Genomic DNA, 18,736 nt, shown 5'->3' with positions numbered 1-18,736 from the left:
AATGGCGGGGGTGAATTGCTCGCCGTCCACCACTTTTGCAAAATGAACTGCGACTAATCAGATTAGAATGTTTTTTATTTTTTTATTTTTTTCTGTTTGATGTTATATTTCCTACCAAAAAACCCCAAACCAAAACCGAAACTCAACTTAATCCATTCCTTTCAAACTTGTTTTGTTTTCGGTTCAATCGATTTCAAACAACATCATCTTGGGCTTATAAATGGGTTTATGTGAAATATTTGGTACCTTTCCACTGGAGTGTTTGTTGTTAATATTAGGATACAGATAGATCCATAGGCTCACCCAGCAACCAGAGTATTAATTAGTTTTGATATTTTTCTAGATAACCATAATTACCGATAAGACTGACCGGGGTAGCAACTCCATCACAGAGAAGCGGTTGGAGGTGGAAGTCAGATTAATAGCAAACACCGGGAGGGATTCATACTTTTTGAAACCGTGGGTTTTACACTTTGTTCCAAAGTTTCATTTAAAGAGGGAAAAGAAAAGAAAGGAAAATAGGAGAGAAAGGAAAGGAAAATATGTGATTTTATCTCGTGTTCCCAAGTTTAATGAAAGGAAAAGAAAGTCTACATTTTATGTGTTCCCTAGTTAGGAGGAAAAGAAAGGAAAGTTACAATTTTACCATTATATCCTTAGGCTAGTGTCCATTACTCGTTTCTCTAAACCATAAAATTAACGATCTGAACTCGAAATATAGCTCAAAAACATCCGAGCTCTTGTTTACATATATATGAATTTGCTAAACATGGAGGTTCAAAAACAAAATTCCCAAATAGAAAGGAGCAATTTCAATTGCAGGACCAAACATGAACCAGTTTAAGGATTCATGAAAATCATAATCAAATCCACCATAACTTCAACTACATAATCAACATCAAAACATGTATTATGCCTTAATTAAGAATTAAATCAAGAAATTTGACAAAATCCTCTGGTCAACATGTGTAAGAGTACTGAATTTCACGAAGAATATACTCATTTGGAGATGATAAATGGCGATTGAGGCAGAGGGAAAGTATTTCGTGTAATCATCCCGTCGATCACCTCCTCTCCTCTTCTTTCTTTTCTATGGAGTACTCTGATGAGGAGGATGAACAGCTGGTTGGAGAAGTAGAATTATTTGACCTAAATAAGATCAGGGTAATATTGTAATTATAACCCTTTTCTTTTATTTTCCCCCATATTCTCTCCAATTTGGAAAGAAAGTAAAGGGTTAGGCTAAATATACCCCCCTGGTTGCTTGTCATACCCCCCCTACTTGGAGAAACCAACTTTCATATTAACCATTGAAATCATACAATTACCAAATTAACACAAAAGTAAGGATTTAATATTATTTTTTTTACAAGTTGCGTTTTCTTTTTATGATTTCGAGTTTAGGGTTTCGGTTTTAGAGCTTAGGGTTCGGTTTCGGGTTTAGGGTTTCGGTTTTAGGGCTTAGGGTTCGGGTTTAGGGTTTAGGGTTCGGTTTCGGGTTTAGGGTTCGGTTTCGGGTTTAGGGATTAGGGTTCGGTTTCGGGTTTCGGGTTTAGGGTTCGGTTTTGGGTTTAGGGTTCGGTTTCGGGTTTAGGGTTTCGGGTTTGGGGTTTTGGTTTATTTTGTAAAAGATAAAGTGGTAAAATAAGGATATTATAAATATATATACTATTAAAATTAAAAAAAGATATTATAAATATTTATAATATTAATATTAAAAATGTTAATATTAAAAAAATAAATTAATAGTAATACTTGATAGTTTTTAATTTGATATATGTAGTGGAGGTTATCAAATGAAAGTAATGTTGTAGGGACTAATATGTATATAAATAATGTTAATAGCAAATTGTAATTTATGTAATAAGTTCATGGGGGAGTATATTGGGTAAAAATGGAGTAGGGGGGGGGTTACGTTTATGAAACACCCTAAAAAAAATTATTATAACTAATATATTCACAAAATATATATCAGAGTAGGTCCCAGTTTACATCCAAAACCTGTCACTCGTGGTGACGTTTATTTTATAAAAAAACATATATTATACAAGAAAACATATATGTTTAAAACAAACTTTGTTATACAAACTATTAAACACGAGAATATGGTTCTCTTGTCAGTCTAGTTCCGTCCATGAAGCTTCAACCATCTATGGGTGCTTTTCCTGAAAACATTTTAAAACATATTTTTATTAGCTTTTGCTAAGTAAGTACACAATTTTATAAAAATATGTTTTATTTTTATTTGGAATTTAACAATCAAATTCCTTGGGATTTCAACACCCGAAATCCTTATATTTACTCCATAATATTCTTTGGGAATTCAACACCCGAATTCCTTGGGATTTCAACACCCGAAATCCTTAATTTTACTCCTCAATATTGTTTGGGAATTCAACACCCAAATTTCTTATGAGCTAATTTATAACCCATGAGGGTTATTTACTCCCCCTTTTATATTTGGAGTTCAACACCCGAACCCCTTGAGATTTCAACTCCCGAAATGTTTTATATAATAATATTAAAATTTTGGAGTTTCAACTACCGAAACCCTCGGGACTCGTAACCCGTATTTTTATTAGAGGCATACCCTCATATTTATTTTAAAACTATAGCCTCTTTTTAGGCCACACATTAATTCACATACTTGGACCCACAATCATTTCTCAAATAATCATATATATGCATATCAAAATAAACATATATATATATATATATATATATGAAACGTTTGTAAAAGTAACATGATTAAGGTTCGTGTACTTACCTTAAACTTAAAGGAAACAATATACGAATACCAAGTTCCTGGTGATCACTTCGGTCGATGTCCTACTAATATGGCTCACAACCTTTTAACTCTTACTTCCTTTAATATCGACACTCCAAATTATTATCGTTATTATTATATTATTTTAAGGTTCACGCCTTTTTTATAGCTTAAATATATACATATATATACTAGGAGATTTATGGGATATACAAAACTTCAAGTTGAAGATTTAACTTATGTGTTTATTCATTGAGCTACGTGGCTCATGTACATGTTTTCTTGCATCCAAAGGATACCACCTCATTGTCCTATTAATTTATTTATGTTATTATTATTATCTTTCGAACCCCTGTTACATCATTTAGAGCACACGTACACTTCTAAATCTTTAATTCCTTTTATATAGTAACAATAATAATATGTCATTTACTTCAAATTTATTTTATATATTTAAACGATACTAAATTGCATCGAACGCTTGTTTAAACACCTCATATCTCAACGAGTCGTTTTACCTGCTACTTACTCGTTTACTAATATTTGAAATATAGATTCCAAATATTTTATTTTTATTACATAAAATAGGATGTTACAAATCTCCCCCATTTAATTAGGTTTTGTCCCCGAAACCTGTTCATACCTTGAATAATTCAGGGTAATACTTTCTCATTTCCTCTTCGGCTTCCCACGTAGTATCCGAACCTCGTCGATGTTTCCATTGTACTTTCACTTGACTTATATCTTTATTTCGGAGTTGCTTAACTTTACGATCAAGAATCGCTACTGGCTTTTCTATATACTTAAGCTTATCATCCACTTCGATATCATTTAATGGCACACATGTCGTTTCATCAGCCAAACATTTTTGTAAATATGACACATGAAATATGTTATGGATTCCGTTTAATTCTTCAGGTAAATCTAGTCGATATGCCACTTGCCCCACCCGAGCCATTATCTTAAACGGACCAATGAATCGTGGACTTAGCTTACCACGTTTACGGAAACGAATCACTCCTTTCCATGGAGACTCTTTTATCATAACATAGTCTCCTACTTGAAACTCAATCGGGCGTCTGCGTTTATCAGCATACGACTTTTGTCGATCCTGAGCCGCTTTCAGATATGCTCTGATTTGATCAATCTTTTCGTTCGTTGCGTTTACCACTTCTTTGTTTGCGAGTTCTCTTTGCCCAACTTCTCCCCAACATACTGGGGTGCGACATTTTCTACCATAAAGCATTTCAAATGGGGCATCCCAATGCTTGAATGGTAACTATTATTATAAGAGAACTCTGCCAGGGGCAAATACTTGTCCCAACAGCCACCAATATCAATAATACAAGCACAAAGCATATCTTCCAGAGTTTGAATTGTTTTTTCACTTTGTCCATCGGTCTGAGGATGATATGTCGTACTGATCAATAATTTAGTGCCCATTTCTTCCTGAAATTTTCTCCAAAATCTTGAGGTAAAACGTGTGTCTCTATTCGATACGATAGATATTGGCACTCAGTGTCTTGACACCACCTCATTAATATATACTTCTGCCATTCGTTCTGAAATATATTTTTCATGAATGGGTATAAAGTGTGCACTTTTTGTCAAACGATCGACAACTACCCATATCGTATCATGTCCTTTGGCTGTTTTTGGAAGTTTCGTTATTAAATCCATTGTAATGTGTTCCCACTTCCATAATGGAATCTCTAGAGGTTGCATCTTTCCATATGGTTTCCGGTGTTCAGCCTTAACTTGTAAACAAGTCAAACACCTTTCCACATATTTAACAATATCTCTTTTCATACCAGGCCACCAGTAATTTTTCTTCAAGTCATTGTACATTTTGGTTGCACCTTGATGAATTGAATACTTTGATTTATGTGCCTCATCTAGAATGATCGTTTTAATTGAACAAGATTTAGGAATCCAAATTCGTCCAAAACGAATCTTAACTCCTTTGTCATTTTTTTCCAAATTTCGGAATTGACCAACAATTCTTTCGCGCTTTAAATTTTCTTCTTTTAGTGCTTCCTTTTGCGCAGTTTTAATTTGGTCAAATAAGTCTGAATTTACAATCAGTTTATATGATTGCACCTTAATCGGAGAATAATTCTCTTTTCAGCTTAGGGCATCAGCAACAACGTTGGCTTTACCTGGGTGGTAGAGTATTTCGCAGTCATAATCTTTGACTAATTCCAACCACCGACGTTGTCTCATGTTTAATTCTTTCTGATCAAAGAAATATTTCAGACTTTTATGATCAGTATAGATAGTGCATTTCGTTCCATATAAACAATGTCTTCAGATCTTTAGCGCAAATACTGCTGCTGCTAATTCAAGATCATGGGTCGGGTAGTTTGCTTCATGTGACTTCAATTGTCGTGATGCATATGCTATCACCTTCCCTCTTTGCATAAGGACACAACCTAATCCAACACGTGAGGCGTCAGAATAAACTACAAAGTCCTCTTTTCCTTTCGGTAAAGCTAGTATCGGAGCTCTAGTTAGCTTTTCTTTCAAGATTTGAAACGCCTTTTGGTGTTCTGAGTTCCATTCAAATTTGGAATTCTTTCGAGTTAGCTTTGTTAACGACGAGGCTATTTTCGAAAAATCCTGAATGAAACGCCGATAATAACCGGCTAAACCAAGAAAACTTCTGAATTCAGTTGGGGTCTTTGGAGGAGACCATTGCATAATAGTCTCTATCTTGGCGGGATCCACTAAGATACCCTCCTCGTTCACGATGTGACCCAAGAATTGAACTTCTCTAAGCCAGAACGCACATTTAGAAAACTTTGCGTATAGCTTTTCTCTTCTTAAGGTATTAAGAACCTCGCGAAGATGTTGAGCATGATCTTTTTCGGTTCGGGAATATATGAGAATGTCATCGATGAACACGATAACGGAACGATCAAGCATTGGCTTACATACTCGATTCATAAGATCCATGAAAACTGTTGGGGCATTCGTTAAGCCGAATGGCATCACAATGAATTCATAATGCCCATAACGAGTACAAAAATCCGTCTTAGGTACATCTTCTTCTCGTACCTTTACTTGATGATATCCTGACCTTAGATCGATCTTTGAGAACCAACTAGCACCTTGCAGTTGACCAAAAAGATCATCAATTCTAGGAAAAGGATACCTATTCTTGATGGTCAATTTATTCAATTCACGGTAATCAATGCACATCCGCATGCTACCGTCTTTCTTTTTAACAAACAAAATAGGTGCGCCCCAAGGTGAAACACTTGGGCAAATAAAGCCTTTATCCAATAGATCTTGGAGTTGAGACATCAGCTCATTCATCTCATTTGGTAGAGATGTTCAAAACGGTTTGGGACTAGGAACCGGAACCGGTTCCTAACCGATTCCTATATTCAAAACCCCATTTTAAACCGGTTCCAGGCTCAAACCGGTTAGGGAACTGAACCGGTTCTCCCACCCTCGGACCCCTAACCTATCTAACCGGTTCTTACCGGTTCCTAAACCGGTTCCTGTACTGTAACCGGTTCCAACCGGTTACAGTGTAAAAAAAATTTATTTTTTTTTCGTTTTTCGTTTGCGATTTGGATTCTAAACTACGATTCGTATTTGTATAACATGAAAAATAAAAAAAACAATTAACATAAAATTCATTTTATTTACTTTAAGAAGTTCAAAAAAAAAGGTTACATGTTTTAAAATCTTCAAAAACAAACTAACAAAACATTAAACTTATAAATATAAAGTTGTGACATATTATTTCTAGAAAAGCCTTCTTGTTCGTCGTAATTATTGAGCGGCGACTTCTTCCTCGGAATTACTTGTAGAAATGCCTTCTTGTTCGTCGTGCACTCGAACATCAAGTGGTGTTTCATCTTCGAGAGTGGTTACGTGTTGAATACGATCGATTGAGTCCAAGTGATCCTTTAAGCAAATGCACATCTCCACCGACTCCGAATTTAGTCTTGTTCTTCTCACCGATATTACCCTGCCACTAAGAGAAAAAGTGGATTCCGAAGCTACCGTAGAAGCTTGGACGGTTAGTAAATCACGGGCCATGGTGGCAAGAATCGGAAACTCGGTTTCCTTTACCTTCCACCAAGCCAAAACATCAAAAGTGTCATATTCCTCTTCGGATAAACCGGTAGAGTAATCATTTGCACTATACCTTCCTAGTTCGCTTGAAGGGGTGTTACCCCTTTGTTTTTTAGCCGTTACGTTGCGAACGGTGTTCATAAGGCTAATCATGGGATCTCGTACTCTAGTAGCACTTGAACTTGATGAAGACCCCCCCGGCATAGGCATGTGTATGTTTGACCCATATTTATTTAAATAAAAGTCATACATAAATTTAAAATTCAAGTTAAAATAATTTTTTGCCTCTGTTGAAAAGTTTGGGTCAACTTCATGCATATCTAAGGCTGAAAAAATTTCGTCTATCACACATTCAACCCCGTAACATTTAACATTGGGTTAAAAGCGGCGGCGCAAGTAAAAACCGGTGGCAATTCAAGAAAGTATTTTTTTAATTTAAACTTCATTGGTAATATGATGTTTGAAAACATTGGACTTTTATTTTCAAATTCTTTAAGATTGTTAACCATTAAAAATAACTCCGAAAGAACCAAGGGACTTGTCGGATAATACGTTCCCGATAGTTTCGTAGTTGATGTTTTAAAAACTTCAAGAAAAGTCGATAAGTCATTGATAATTTCCCATTTCTCATTTGAAAAGGGGATTGCCAAATCATTCTTGGCAAGACTAGAATGAAACATTTGTAAAGTTTCTCTTTGTTCCAAAGCACTTTGAAACATTATGCAAGTGGAATTCCATCGATGAGGTACATCCCAATTAGCTCCCAAAGCTTTTCTTCCCGTATCTTTACAAAATTTTCTATATTCCATTTGTCTTTTTTTACTTTTCTTAAAAACTTCATGTATCATTAGTCTAAAATCGTTTATAACCAATGTAACCTCATCCGAAGCAAGTCCGTCTTGCACGATTAAATTAATGATATGTGCAACACACCTTAAGTGAAAAAATACACCATTGCAAATCGGCGTATATTTTAATTTTAATTTATCAACCTCCGATGTATTATTCGACGCGTTATCAAATGCCATTGAAAATATTTTATTTTCTAGTTTATAAGTTTTTATAACATAATCTAAAATTTCAAAGAAATTATCTCCCGTATGTGGATACTCAAAGAGTTCGAAAGCAATGGTGCGTTTCATCATTTCCCACGATGACGGGTCTACCCAATGAGCGGTGACACAAAGATAAGATTCGGGTAGACCATGTGGAGCCGACCAAACATCACTAGTTAAGTTTATTCCCGTATTTATATTTTCAAAATATGCAATTAGTACTTCTTTGGCCTTATTCCACAATTTTAAACAATAACGTTTAAGAGTATGACGACTTACGTGAGTGTATTGTGGTTGAAGCGTATCTCGAATCATGGCGGTTAAGCGAGGGTTGTCGAAGTGGCTAAACGGCAAAGCTTCTTGAATCACAAACTTCGCCATACGATCTTGAACTCGATCAATTTGGTATGTAAATATTCCGCCTTCACTATCCATTTGCGTTTGTTGCGAATCGACGTTCTTTTTCAACGCCTTGCAATACGGTTTTTCGATGTGTTTCTTCAAATTTGAATTCGAAAGTGGGTTTAAATAAACCCCACAAAACTTGCACCGAGCCTTCAATGAGTGGTCACTCAATTCAACCAAATCCCAATTGCACCAAATCTCTTGATTACGATTATGAGGTACAATACGAACGAAACTTGGTTCGGCGTTGGAACCTTGACCAACCGATGATTGTGAGGCAGCCATAACAACAAATATGAATATAGAAGAAGAGAAAACAAGAGATTAGAGAACTCAAAACGTTGTAATAGCGTTTTTTTGTATTTTTTTTGCGTTCGGGTTTGCGTTTTGAGTGTTGTGATGAACCCATGACACCAAATACCTATTTATACTAGTAGTGGGGTGCTTGGGGGAGCCAAAAAACGGCTATTTTTGACCCCAACGGTCAAAAAACGGCCAAAAAAACGATTTCCAGCGGCTATACTCGATCCAACGGCTAGAACCGGTTAGGAACCGGTTCCGGTTCGGTTTCGGTTCCTACCCGCCCCCACTCAGAAATGCAAGAACCGGTCACGGATCATCGGGTTGAATCAGATAGGGTCCGGTTCCTACAAAAAACGGGTAGGAACCGGTTCGGTTCCGGTTCGGGTCCACCGGTTCGGTTCCAGGAACCGGTTTATTTGATCATCTCTATCGTTTAGTGCCAACCGATATGGCGATTTAGCTACTGGTTTAGCTCCTGGAACTAGATCAATTTTAAACTCGACTTCCCTTTCCTGTGGAACTCCCGGCAGCTCATCAGGAAAAACATCAGGTAATTCATTAACAACAGGGACTTGATCAAGTTCCTTTCCCTTTTCTTTTGTATCAATCACGTAGGCGAGAAATGTCTGATAACCATGCTTCATATAACTCCTCACTTTTGCCATTGAGCATATTATAATATCATTCTTCCTTTCTCCATAAACACAAATTTGTTTTCCAGTTGGTGATAAAATTGGACGATCTTTTTATTACAAACTATAGACGCCTAATGTTGGGATAACCAGTCCATCCCAATAATGACATCAAATTCCCTTAGTGTAATAGGAATCAAGTCGATAGAATATTCTTCTCCTTGAATAACTATTTTACAATTTCGACATACTTCGGAGACGACAAAGCTCTTATCACTAGCGATTTCGACGTCTAATGAATTTATTAATTTACTTATACTAAAAGAACTATGGCAAGCAAAAGTTTTGGATACGAAGGATCTACTAGCTCCAGAATCAAATAAAACATAGGCAGGGAGGGAATTTACGATAAAGGTACCTGTTACGACATCAGGTATAACCTTCGCCTCCTCTGCGGTGATTTGAAAAGCCCTGCCTCGGGGTTTTGGAGCTTCCAACTTCTTCACGTTCTCTGCAGTTCTGGATCCTTCTGTCGCCTTTCCATTCCTTGCCCTCAACTTTGGCCAATCATTTTTCATGTGGCCCGGTTTATAGCAATTATAACATAAGTTCACTGGACTAGTACATTCGAGTGTCGTATGCCCAAGTCTACCACACTTATAACAAGTTGGATTCTTATAACGAAATTCCCCGAAATGCCTCTTTCCACAGAACTGCCAAGTACCAGATTCCTTCTTAAAGCTAGGTACTTTTGTGGGCTTAAAAATTTTCGCTTTCTTTGCCGGTGTTGCAGGAATTACAACATCTAGCTTTCGTTTCCCATCTCTATCAACTTGTCTTTTTAGCTCCACTTCTCGTTCACGAGCCCAATTAAGAAGCTCCTCGAGACTTCCACACTTTGATGGAGAAATAAATTCTCTAATTTCCGTTTTAAGGATAAGATGGAAACGAGTCATCCACGCTTCTTCACTAGTGAAAAGAGAAGGGCAAAACTTTGCTTTATCATAGAAAATTCCAAATATTTCGTCCACCGTTTCATTGCCTTGACGCATATGAAGAAGTTCTTCGGTGATACGATCAATTGCAACACGGGGACTGAAATGTTTTAGGAAGATTGGTTTAAACTCTTCCCAAGACATATTTCTTATCGCTTCCCTACCTTTTTTCTTTTTTGACCATATCCCACCAGTCTTTAGCTCGTTCAACTAATTGGTTCGTTGCAAACATCACTTCATCAGCCGCGTCGCAATGACACGTATCAAAAATAGTCTCCATAGCTGTAATCCACATTTGGCTTATCAAGGGGTCTATTTCTCCCTTAAATTGTGACGGTTTACAAGCCATGAAATTTCTATACGCACATCGATGCGTATCTACCTCCACTCTCGGTGCCCCTCCCACGTTCTCGAGAGGCTTTTCCACATTCGATTCATTCTTTTTAAGATTTTCTTCTAGCATAATTCCTATAGAATTTTGCATTTCGGCCAGAAGAAATGGAATATTGGCTTCGAATGCTTTCCCCACCTCAATTGCAATTTGCTTGCGAATTTCATCTGGTACAATTTTTGTAGCATTGTATTGATGAGATGAAGACACAGATCTTTCTGAAGCATTATCTACATGCTTTTCTACATTACGGTTTCCATCACCGTGTACAATATTTTCTTCTTCCTCCGCCATATCTTTTTACTATGATGAATAATTTATTTATTATTATTTGCATTCCATAATCTTATCCCTTATAAGGTACTTTATCTAAGGCCTTTATACTCCTCAATCTATTGTTAATTCTAACAATCTATCTAAGGCCATAAAACATAAAGCACCGTATATGCACATATGATGCAATAAATATAAACACGCACATCATTTCACGCATATTTATTTTTCCCCCACTTACTCTTTGTTGTTTCCAACACAATATAATTATTGAGAATTCATAACGGTATGATACATTTGCGCTCATACTGGCCAGGTATGAAAGAAATATATTATACTCATCTTGATCTCCCAACTACTATATTGTCTTTTAAACATACAAATTTCAGTTTTCACATAGTTTCTCTTTTATTTTCATTTATGCACCCATACAAAACTCCTTTTTGTAGCTTCCATGGACCACTTCTGGACTGAACCATCTCGTTTATTTATCAAGAGCACTTATGGTTCGAGTCTAAGTATTTATCTCGAATACTTAAATCTTTCGAACTGTGCTCTGATACCAACTTGAAACACCCTAAAAAAAATTTTATAACTAATATATTCACAAAATATATATCAGAGTATGTCCCAGTTTACATCCAAAACCTGTCACTCATGGTGACGTTTATTATATAAAAAAACATATATTATACAAGAAAACATTTATCTATATATAAAAGGAAACCTATATATCTACTGTAGCAATACTGTAGCAATGTACAGTAAATGTTTACTTTTGCAACTTAAGTCCTTGTATATGTTTAAAACAAACTTTGTTATACAGACTATTAAACACGAGAGTATGATTCTCTTGTCAGTCCAGTTCCGTCCATGAAGCTTCAACCATCTATGGGTGCTTTTCCTGAAAACATTTTAAAACATATTTTTATTAGCTTTCGCTAAGTAAGTACACAATTTTATAAAAATATGTTTTATTTTTATTTGGAATTTAACAGTCAAATTCCTTGGGATTTCAACACCCTAAATCCTTATATTTACTCCACAATATTCTTTGGGAATTCAACACCCGAATTCCTTGGGATTTCAACACCCGAAATCCTTAATTTTACTCCTCAATATTGTTTGGGAATTCAACACCCGAATTCCTTATGAGCTCATTTATAACCCATGAGGGTTATTTACTCCCCCTTTTATATTTGTAGTTCAACACCCGAACCCCTTGAGATTTCAACTCCCGAAATCTTTTATATAATAATATTAAAATTTTGGAGTTTCAACTACCGAAACCCTCGGGACTCGTAACCCGTATTTTTATTAGAGGCATACCCTCATATTTATTTTAAAACTATAGCCTCTTTTTAGGCCACACATTAATTCACATATTTGGACCCATAATCATTTCTCAAATAATCATATATATGCATATCAAAATAAACATATATATATATATGAAACGTTTGTAAAAGTAACATGATTATGGTCCGTGTACTTACCTTAAACTTAAAGGAAACAATATACGAATACCAAGTTTCTGGTGATCACTTCGGTTGATGTCCTACTAATATGGCTCACAACCTTTTAACTCTTACTTCCTTTAATATCGACACTCCAAATTATTATCGTTATTATTATTATATTATTTTAAGGTTCACGCCTTTTTTATAGCTTGAATCTATACATATATATACTAGGATATTTATGGGATATACTAAACTTCAAGTTGAAGATTTAACTTAAGTATTTATCCATTGAGCTACGTGGCTCATGTACATGTTTTCTTGCATCCAAAGGATATCAAATCATTGTCCTATTAATTTATTTATGTTATTATTATTATCTTTCGAACCCCTGTTACATCATTTAGATCACACGTACACTTCTAAATCTTTAATTCCTTTTAAATAGTAACAATAATAATATGTCATTTACTTCAAATTTGTTTTATATATTTAAACGATACTAAATAGCATCGAACGCTTGTTTAAACACCTCATATCTCAACGAGTCGTTTTACCCGCTACTTACTCGTTTACTAACATTTGAAATATAGATTCCAAATATTTATTTTTACCCATAAAATAGGATGTTACAGTTTAGCAGCACTCAAAGTAAATGGCATCAATTTTATCCTTTTTTTCATTTCCTTTCAATTCCTTTCTTTCCATTATAAAACTCTATGCATTGAAACTGATGCGACTAGTAAGCTTGAAATCAGTTATGTAACCCTATGCATTGAAACCAGTTTGAACCCGGCCAAACCCAAGCCTAACCAGTTAAATCCTGGTTAAAAACTTTTGGCCAGAAATTGATTCCATGCTGGACCGGTTTAATGGTTTTGACTTTTGTTGGCCCGACCCAACCCTGCTTCAACTCGGGCGGGTTTGGGACCAGAACACGATTGGTGCACCTCTAGTTTTCAGGTTGACAGGTCGAATTTAACATTAACTGAAAATTTAATTATCTTTTTATATTGACACTTTAAATTACCTACAAACTTACAATAAAAAATGCGAATGTATACAAGATAAATACATTTTAACTAACAGACTTCATGAACCTTTCTTTTTAATCTTATTAATTTTGGCATAAAAGTACTCGGTCCACTTCACGATGACATAGAACGAATTTCATTTCTTAGAAGAAACGGGTCAAAGGTTGATCGGGCAGGACCTGTTTAGCTAAACGTGTTCACAGGTTCGACCAGAAACTGACCAGACAACCCGTGAATTTGGGTTACCAATCTTTATTATGACCATGTGAACAAACACTTGCAGGAAAATTGTACCGTGATGTTGTTGGCAGTGCGTATTATGTCGCACCAGAAGTGTTAAAGCGGAAATACGGGAAAGAAATCGACATATGGAGTGCAGGGGTGATGCTATATATCTTACTTAGTGGTGTGCCTCCCTTTTGGGCAGGTAATAATGCTGTTTAAACCATCTTTATAAGTATTTATGAATTTTATATAGTCAGTTATATTATAAGTTAAAACACAAAAACCGATTGCAGAGACGGAGAAAGGAATATTTGATGCTGTTCTAAACTTTTAATCAAATCAAAGCTTCGAGAAACTTAAACGGCAAGTCAGCAACTAGATGGTTACAAAACCAGAACATCAGATCATATACAATCAAATAATGCACAAGAACAGAACCTGATGCATAAGATTTTAAGTCTTGTGTTTTCCATAATTTTTCAAGTACTAAAATCATAAAGAATGTTTGTATAACCATTTTAAACATCATGTACTAAAATCATAAAGAATGATTTGATAGACCTAAACCTCTCCGAGGACATGGTTGAGGATAGGAATTCGTGGAGAAGTAGAATTAAAGTTAAGGATTTTTAGAGAGAATTGAATACCTTAGGGCTTAGACTTAACTTATTTAGGTCATATACCATAATGGTATTTCCCTTAAATATTTTATTATTATTATTATTAGCTTTTATATTGCGGTTAAACTGTGACCTTTTTATTAATATTATTATAATTAGTAGTAGTTTTTTATATAACTGTTAAACTTTGATTTCCTTTTTTGCTTCATACACATGTTCTTAGAGCCGAGTGTCTCTCTGGAAGCCACCTCTTTATTCCTTTGGATAGAGGTACGGTGTGCCTACATCCCACCCTCCCCAGACCCTACCTATAGCTCTGCTGTCGGTGGGATTTTACTGGGTATGATTGATTGATTGATTGATTGTACCATATTCACATACTGTCTTGTTGTACCAACTCAACTCTATAAGAATTTTGAAATCATTACTTGCCACCTTGTTCTTGAGTTTTTCTAAAGGATGGAAAGGAAAGGAAAATTAATGATAGTTAAAAAATGGGTGTTCAGGATGGAAAGGAAAGGAGTAGGAGGAGTTAGGAGGGATTAAATTGATGTATTTTTGCAATAATTTATCCTCCCAAAAATGGGATGATTACTAAGGATAACATAGTTATCATTTCCTTTCCTCTAATTTCCGTCCAACTCAAGAAGATACCTAATTAAAAAAAAAATTCCTTCCCTTGCCTTCCCTTTCTTATCCTTCCCTCTCCTTTCCTTTTCTTTCCTTGATTAAAAAACTCAAGAACAAAACAGGTTCAAAACCATGTAGCCCAAACACAACCCATGTAACCTGTTTCAGTTTATCTAATTGGGTTGTCAAGTCAAAACAGGTCGGTTGGTTGCAAAGGAGTTGTAAATGCGGTATGCAGTTCGCAAATGGTTAACAAACTCATTGATGGATTAAACTTGTATTATATATGCATTCTGATATATAAGGGCTTGATGAGTCGAGCTGTTTAATTTTAATACACCCCAAACACAACGTATTTATCAAACGAGCAGGCTAAAAAAGTTGAATACACAATAAGATACAAAACTGAAACATGTATACACAATATGAAAGAAAACAAGGTTAATGATAAAATTAAAGCAAGTTCAAAAGTACCAACACTTTTAAATATGGAATTATGAAATAAACTGAATCCGGGTCATAATCTTAGAATCCCAGCATCCAATGACCCACAAATACTCGATAAACTAAAAAGCAATACACACTGTAACAAGTTTCAGTATGATCAACTGACAAAAGTAGAGCTTAACAACCATAAATCTGCCATGATTATCTTGAAATTCGATCACTTCTTCTTTGTGGGCTTCTTCACAGTTTGTTGCTTTTGTGGTTTACGGGCTCGTGTAAGTGCAAACTCTCCCAATTTGTGTCCTACCATGGCATCTTTGATTTGAATCGGGCGATGTTTCTTGCCATTATGAATAGAAATACGATGGCCAACCATCTCGGGAATAACCATAGATGCACGAGACCAGGATTTTATTGTGTGTTTTTCACCAGTTTCATTAAGCTTGGTTACCATTTTCTTCAAATGATTAGCAACAAACGGGAATCTGTTAATAAGTGGCGCCATTGAGAATCAAGCTTCTTTTTTCTGTACCTGAGATACAAAAATGGGAAAACAAACTTAATATCAAACCTAGGGCTGTAAACAAACCAAACAAGGCCTTGATTATGTTCATCCGTTAAGGTTTTATCGAACAAGCAAAATTTTACGACAACGTAACCGAAACTTTTGCTTAAAACCTATATGATAAAATTAGAAAAGTCATTTTGAAATATTAAAAAGATTTTACGAACATAAACAGACATACACGATCATATTAAAGAAAGTTCACAGACACGGTTAAAGAACATAGCCTTTGTGTTTGTTCGTTTAGTTAATCGGATGATATTCCTTGAATCCTTGTTCATGTTCGTTCATTGTTTAAATGAACGAAGAAACATTAACAAATACATTATCCAACATCCACAAACAAAATTATACAAACATAGCCTTTGTTCGTGTATGTTCATTTAGTTGATCAAATGAAATTCCTTGTTCATGTTCATTCATTTATTAAACAAACAAACATTAACGAATACATTATCGAACGTCCACAAACACAATTATACGAACATAGCCTTTGTTCGTGTTCGTTCATTTAGTTAATCAGACAAACGAACATAAATGAAAGTTGGCCTAACGTTCTCGGTCCGTCTACATCCCTAAATTCAAACCCTAGCCGAACACGAGGAAAGAAATCATTAACATCATCTTCGAATCAAAGCTACGCATAACAAGCACTTTACATTTTCAGTTGGCATTTTGAATTTAATTAAACACTCCAGTAAACAGAGTTTTATATAGCGAATATATTCTCAACCAGGCCTTCGGAAACGTAACAATTGTAGCTTGAAAAATGACACAATATTTAAAAATCAAAGAATCAATAACCAGTTAATAGGCTTCATAGATCCAATTCACCTTTAATAAGAATCATTTCAGGCGATGGAATTGAAACGGATAATCATAACTAGTGCTCACCTTAGATTCAAAGGATGCAAGAATTCGGAGATCTCGGCAATGGCCTAGGGTTTTAGAATTGACGACGGTGGTGGTGAAACAAAATCTCTATTATTTATTGCTTCTTGTATTCTGTTCACGAGGATCGAGCTTGGCTCGTGAGTTACTGTTTTTTAAGTTTGAGTTTCGCTTGTTTTTATTTATTTTTTAGATAAAATAATAAAATGCCGTACTTTACGTTTGCACGGTTTTAAAGGGATTACTTCATTGAATAGTAACCAACTTTGAAAGTTGTTTCAATCAGGTGACTGAAAAAAACTTTTGCTCCAATCAGGTCACTGAACTTTTATTTTTGTTCCAATACTAGATATTTTACCTATATAGCAGGTAATCTAAGTTTTTTTTAATTTTTTAATATTTTGTTTCGCATAATTACTTTTAAAGGTTGCGAAAATTAGTAAAAATGCGAAATATAATTTTAAAATTCCGAAAATTTGAAAAAAAAAGTTCGGAAAATTGAGGTTCGGGTTAGAACGGGTCAAGGTCGGAACGGGTCAAAACAGGTTTCGGGTCTGTTTTGACCCGTTTCGACCTTGACCCGTTCTAATCCGAACCTCAATTTTCCGAACTTTTTTTTCAAATTTTCGAAATTTTAAAATTATATTTCGCATTTTTACTAATTTCGCAACCTTTAAAAGTTAATATGCAACATAAAAACATTGACAAATTAAAAAAAACCTAGATTACCTGCTATTCGGGTAAAATATCTAGGATTTGAACAAAAATGAAAGTTCAGTGACTTGATTGGAACAAAAGTTTTTATCAGCGACCTGATTGGAACAACTTTCAAAGTTGGTTACTATTCTTTGGAGTAATCCCGTTTTTCAATGGACGTTCTTTGGCAAACTTAATGGCGGAAAACATTCTTTATGTTCAAAAAACGTTGCACGGTTCGTCTTTTTCACTAACGAGGGTTAGTTTTTCTAGTTGAAATATAGTCATGTGCACCTCATGTGAGAGCAATTTAGTCTTTTTACCCCCTCAGAGGTTATTTATGTAATTGACTTAAAATTTTAAGCTTTAGATAAATAAAAGTTTTTTTTCTTTTTAACCAACATCTTCTTCCTCAAATAATCATAAATGATGTCTTTTGTCATTTTGTCTATTTTTTAATTATTTTATTTGTGATTTTATTTATTTTATATGTTTTAGAAAAAATCTTAAATGAGCCAAGCGTGACTCAAACTTGGCTGTTTGGGGTAAAATTATTACATAAAAGTCTAAAAAAAGGTAAAACTTTAAAAACACAAGGCTCGAGCACATGCTTAATAACTAAACGAGCATTATTTGAGGCATAGTCACATCTCGACTCGTTTGCACCCTTATTTGTTGGTAATTCTGGACCGTGTTCACACGTTGGTGAATATGGAAGGAGAACCTAAGTTGGTCAAGTTGATTTAGTTTCTAATTGTAATATGAGTATTATTGTAATGTATTGGTTACAAATTTTAGGTTAGATTATAAATATAGGGCTTGGTTAAAGGTTTTAGATTTGTGATCAATAGAAAATTATTGTAACGAGTTTTTGAGTAGGTATTCTCTTGCAAAATAAAATGTTTGATTGATCATGCGCCTTGACTATTCTTAATGCATAATGTACATTGCTCTTTTAAGTATGAATTGGAGAAGTATGCAATTTTGTAAATTAGATGGTAGCGAGTAAAGCCAAGCGTGGTATCTGAAGCCCTCACTTGAAATCGATTATTAAAACAAGCCTTGATTTAGGCTTAGGCTCCCATTTGGTTTAAGCTAGGCTTGAAGTCGATTTGAGATTTTAAAGAGCATATCTTTATTTGTTTATAGACAACTTCACTCGTTGTCACCTTACTTATCAGTTATCACCCACCCATTGATACTTAGATTTTTCTCACCCACTTTGTCCCTATTTAAGAAAATTTGATTTGGTAAACAA

At 35.0% G+C, this 18,736-nt stretch overlaps 1 protein-coding gene across 1 annotated transcript; it reads right to left on the bottom strand.

Moving 5' to 3' along the window:
* Nucleotides 1-2,114: 2,114 nt before the first annotated feature.
* LOC143629129 (uncharacterized) lies at nt 2,115-10,560 on the bottom strand. Its single transcript, XM_077098484.1, has 2 exons — nt 9,670-10,560; nt 2,115-2,165 (listed from the first exon to the last, which is right to left on the bottom strand). Exons 1-2 carry the CDS (start codon nt 10,388-10,390, stop codon nt 2,143-2,145), a joined length of 744 nt encoding a protein of 247 aa, XP_076954599.1. The 5' UTR covers nt 10,391-10,560; the 3' UTR covers nt 2,115-2,142.
* Between the last annotated feature and the right edge of the window lie 8,176 nt (nt 10,561-18,736).

This window comes from Bidens hawaiensis, unplaced genomic scaffold (assembly GCF_021521415.1).
Source record: "Bidens hawaiensis isolate Kalapana, Puna unplaced genomic scaffold, B.hawaiensis_p1.1 tig00005162_1, whole genome shotgun sequence".
Taxonomy (NCBI): Eukaryota; Viridiplantae; Streptophyta; class Magnoliopsida; order Asterales; family Asteraceae; genus Bidens; species Bidens hawaiensis.
This window is presented reverse-complemented; position numbering and strand designations above follow the sequence as displayed.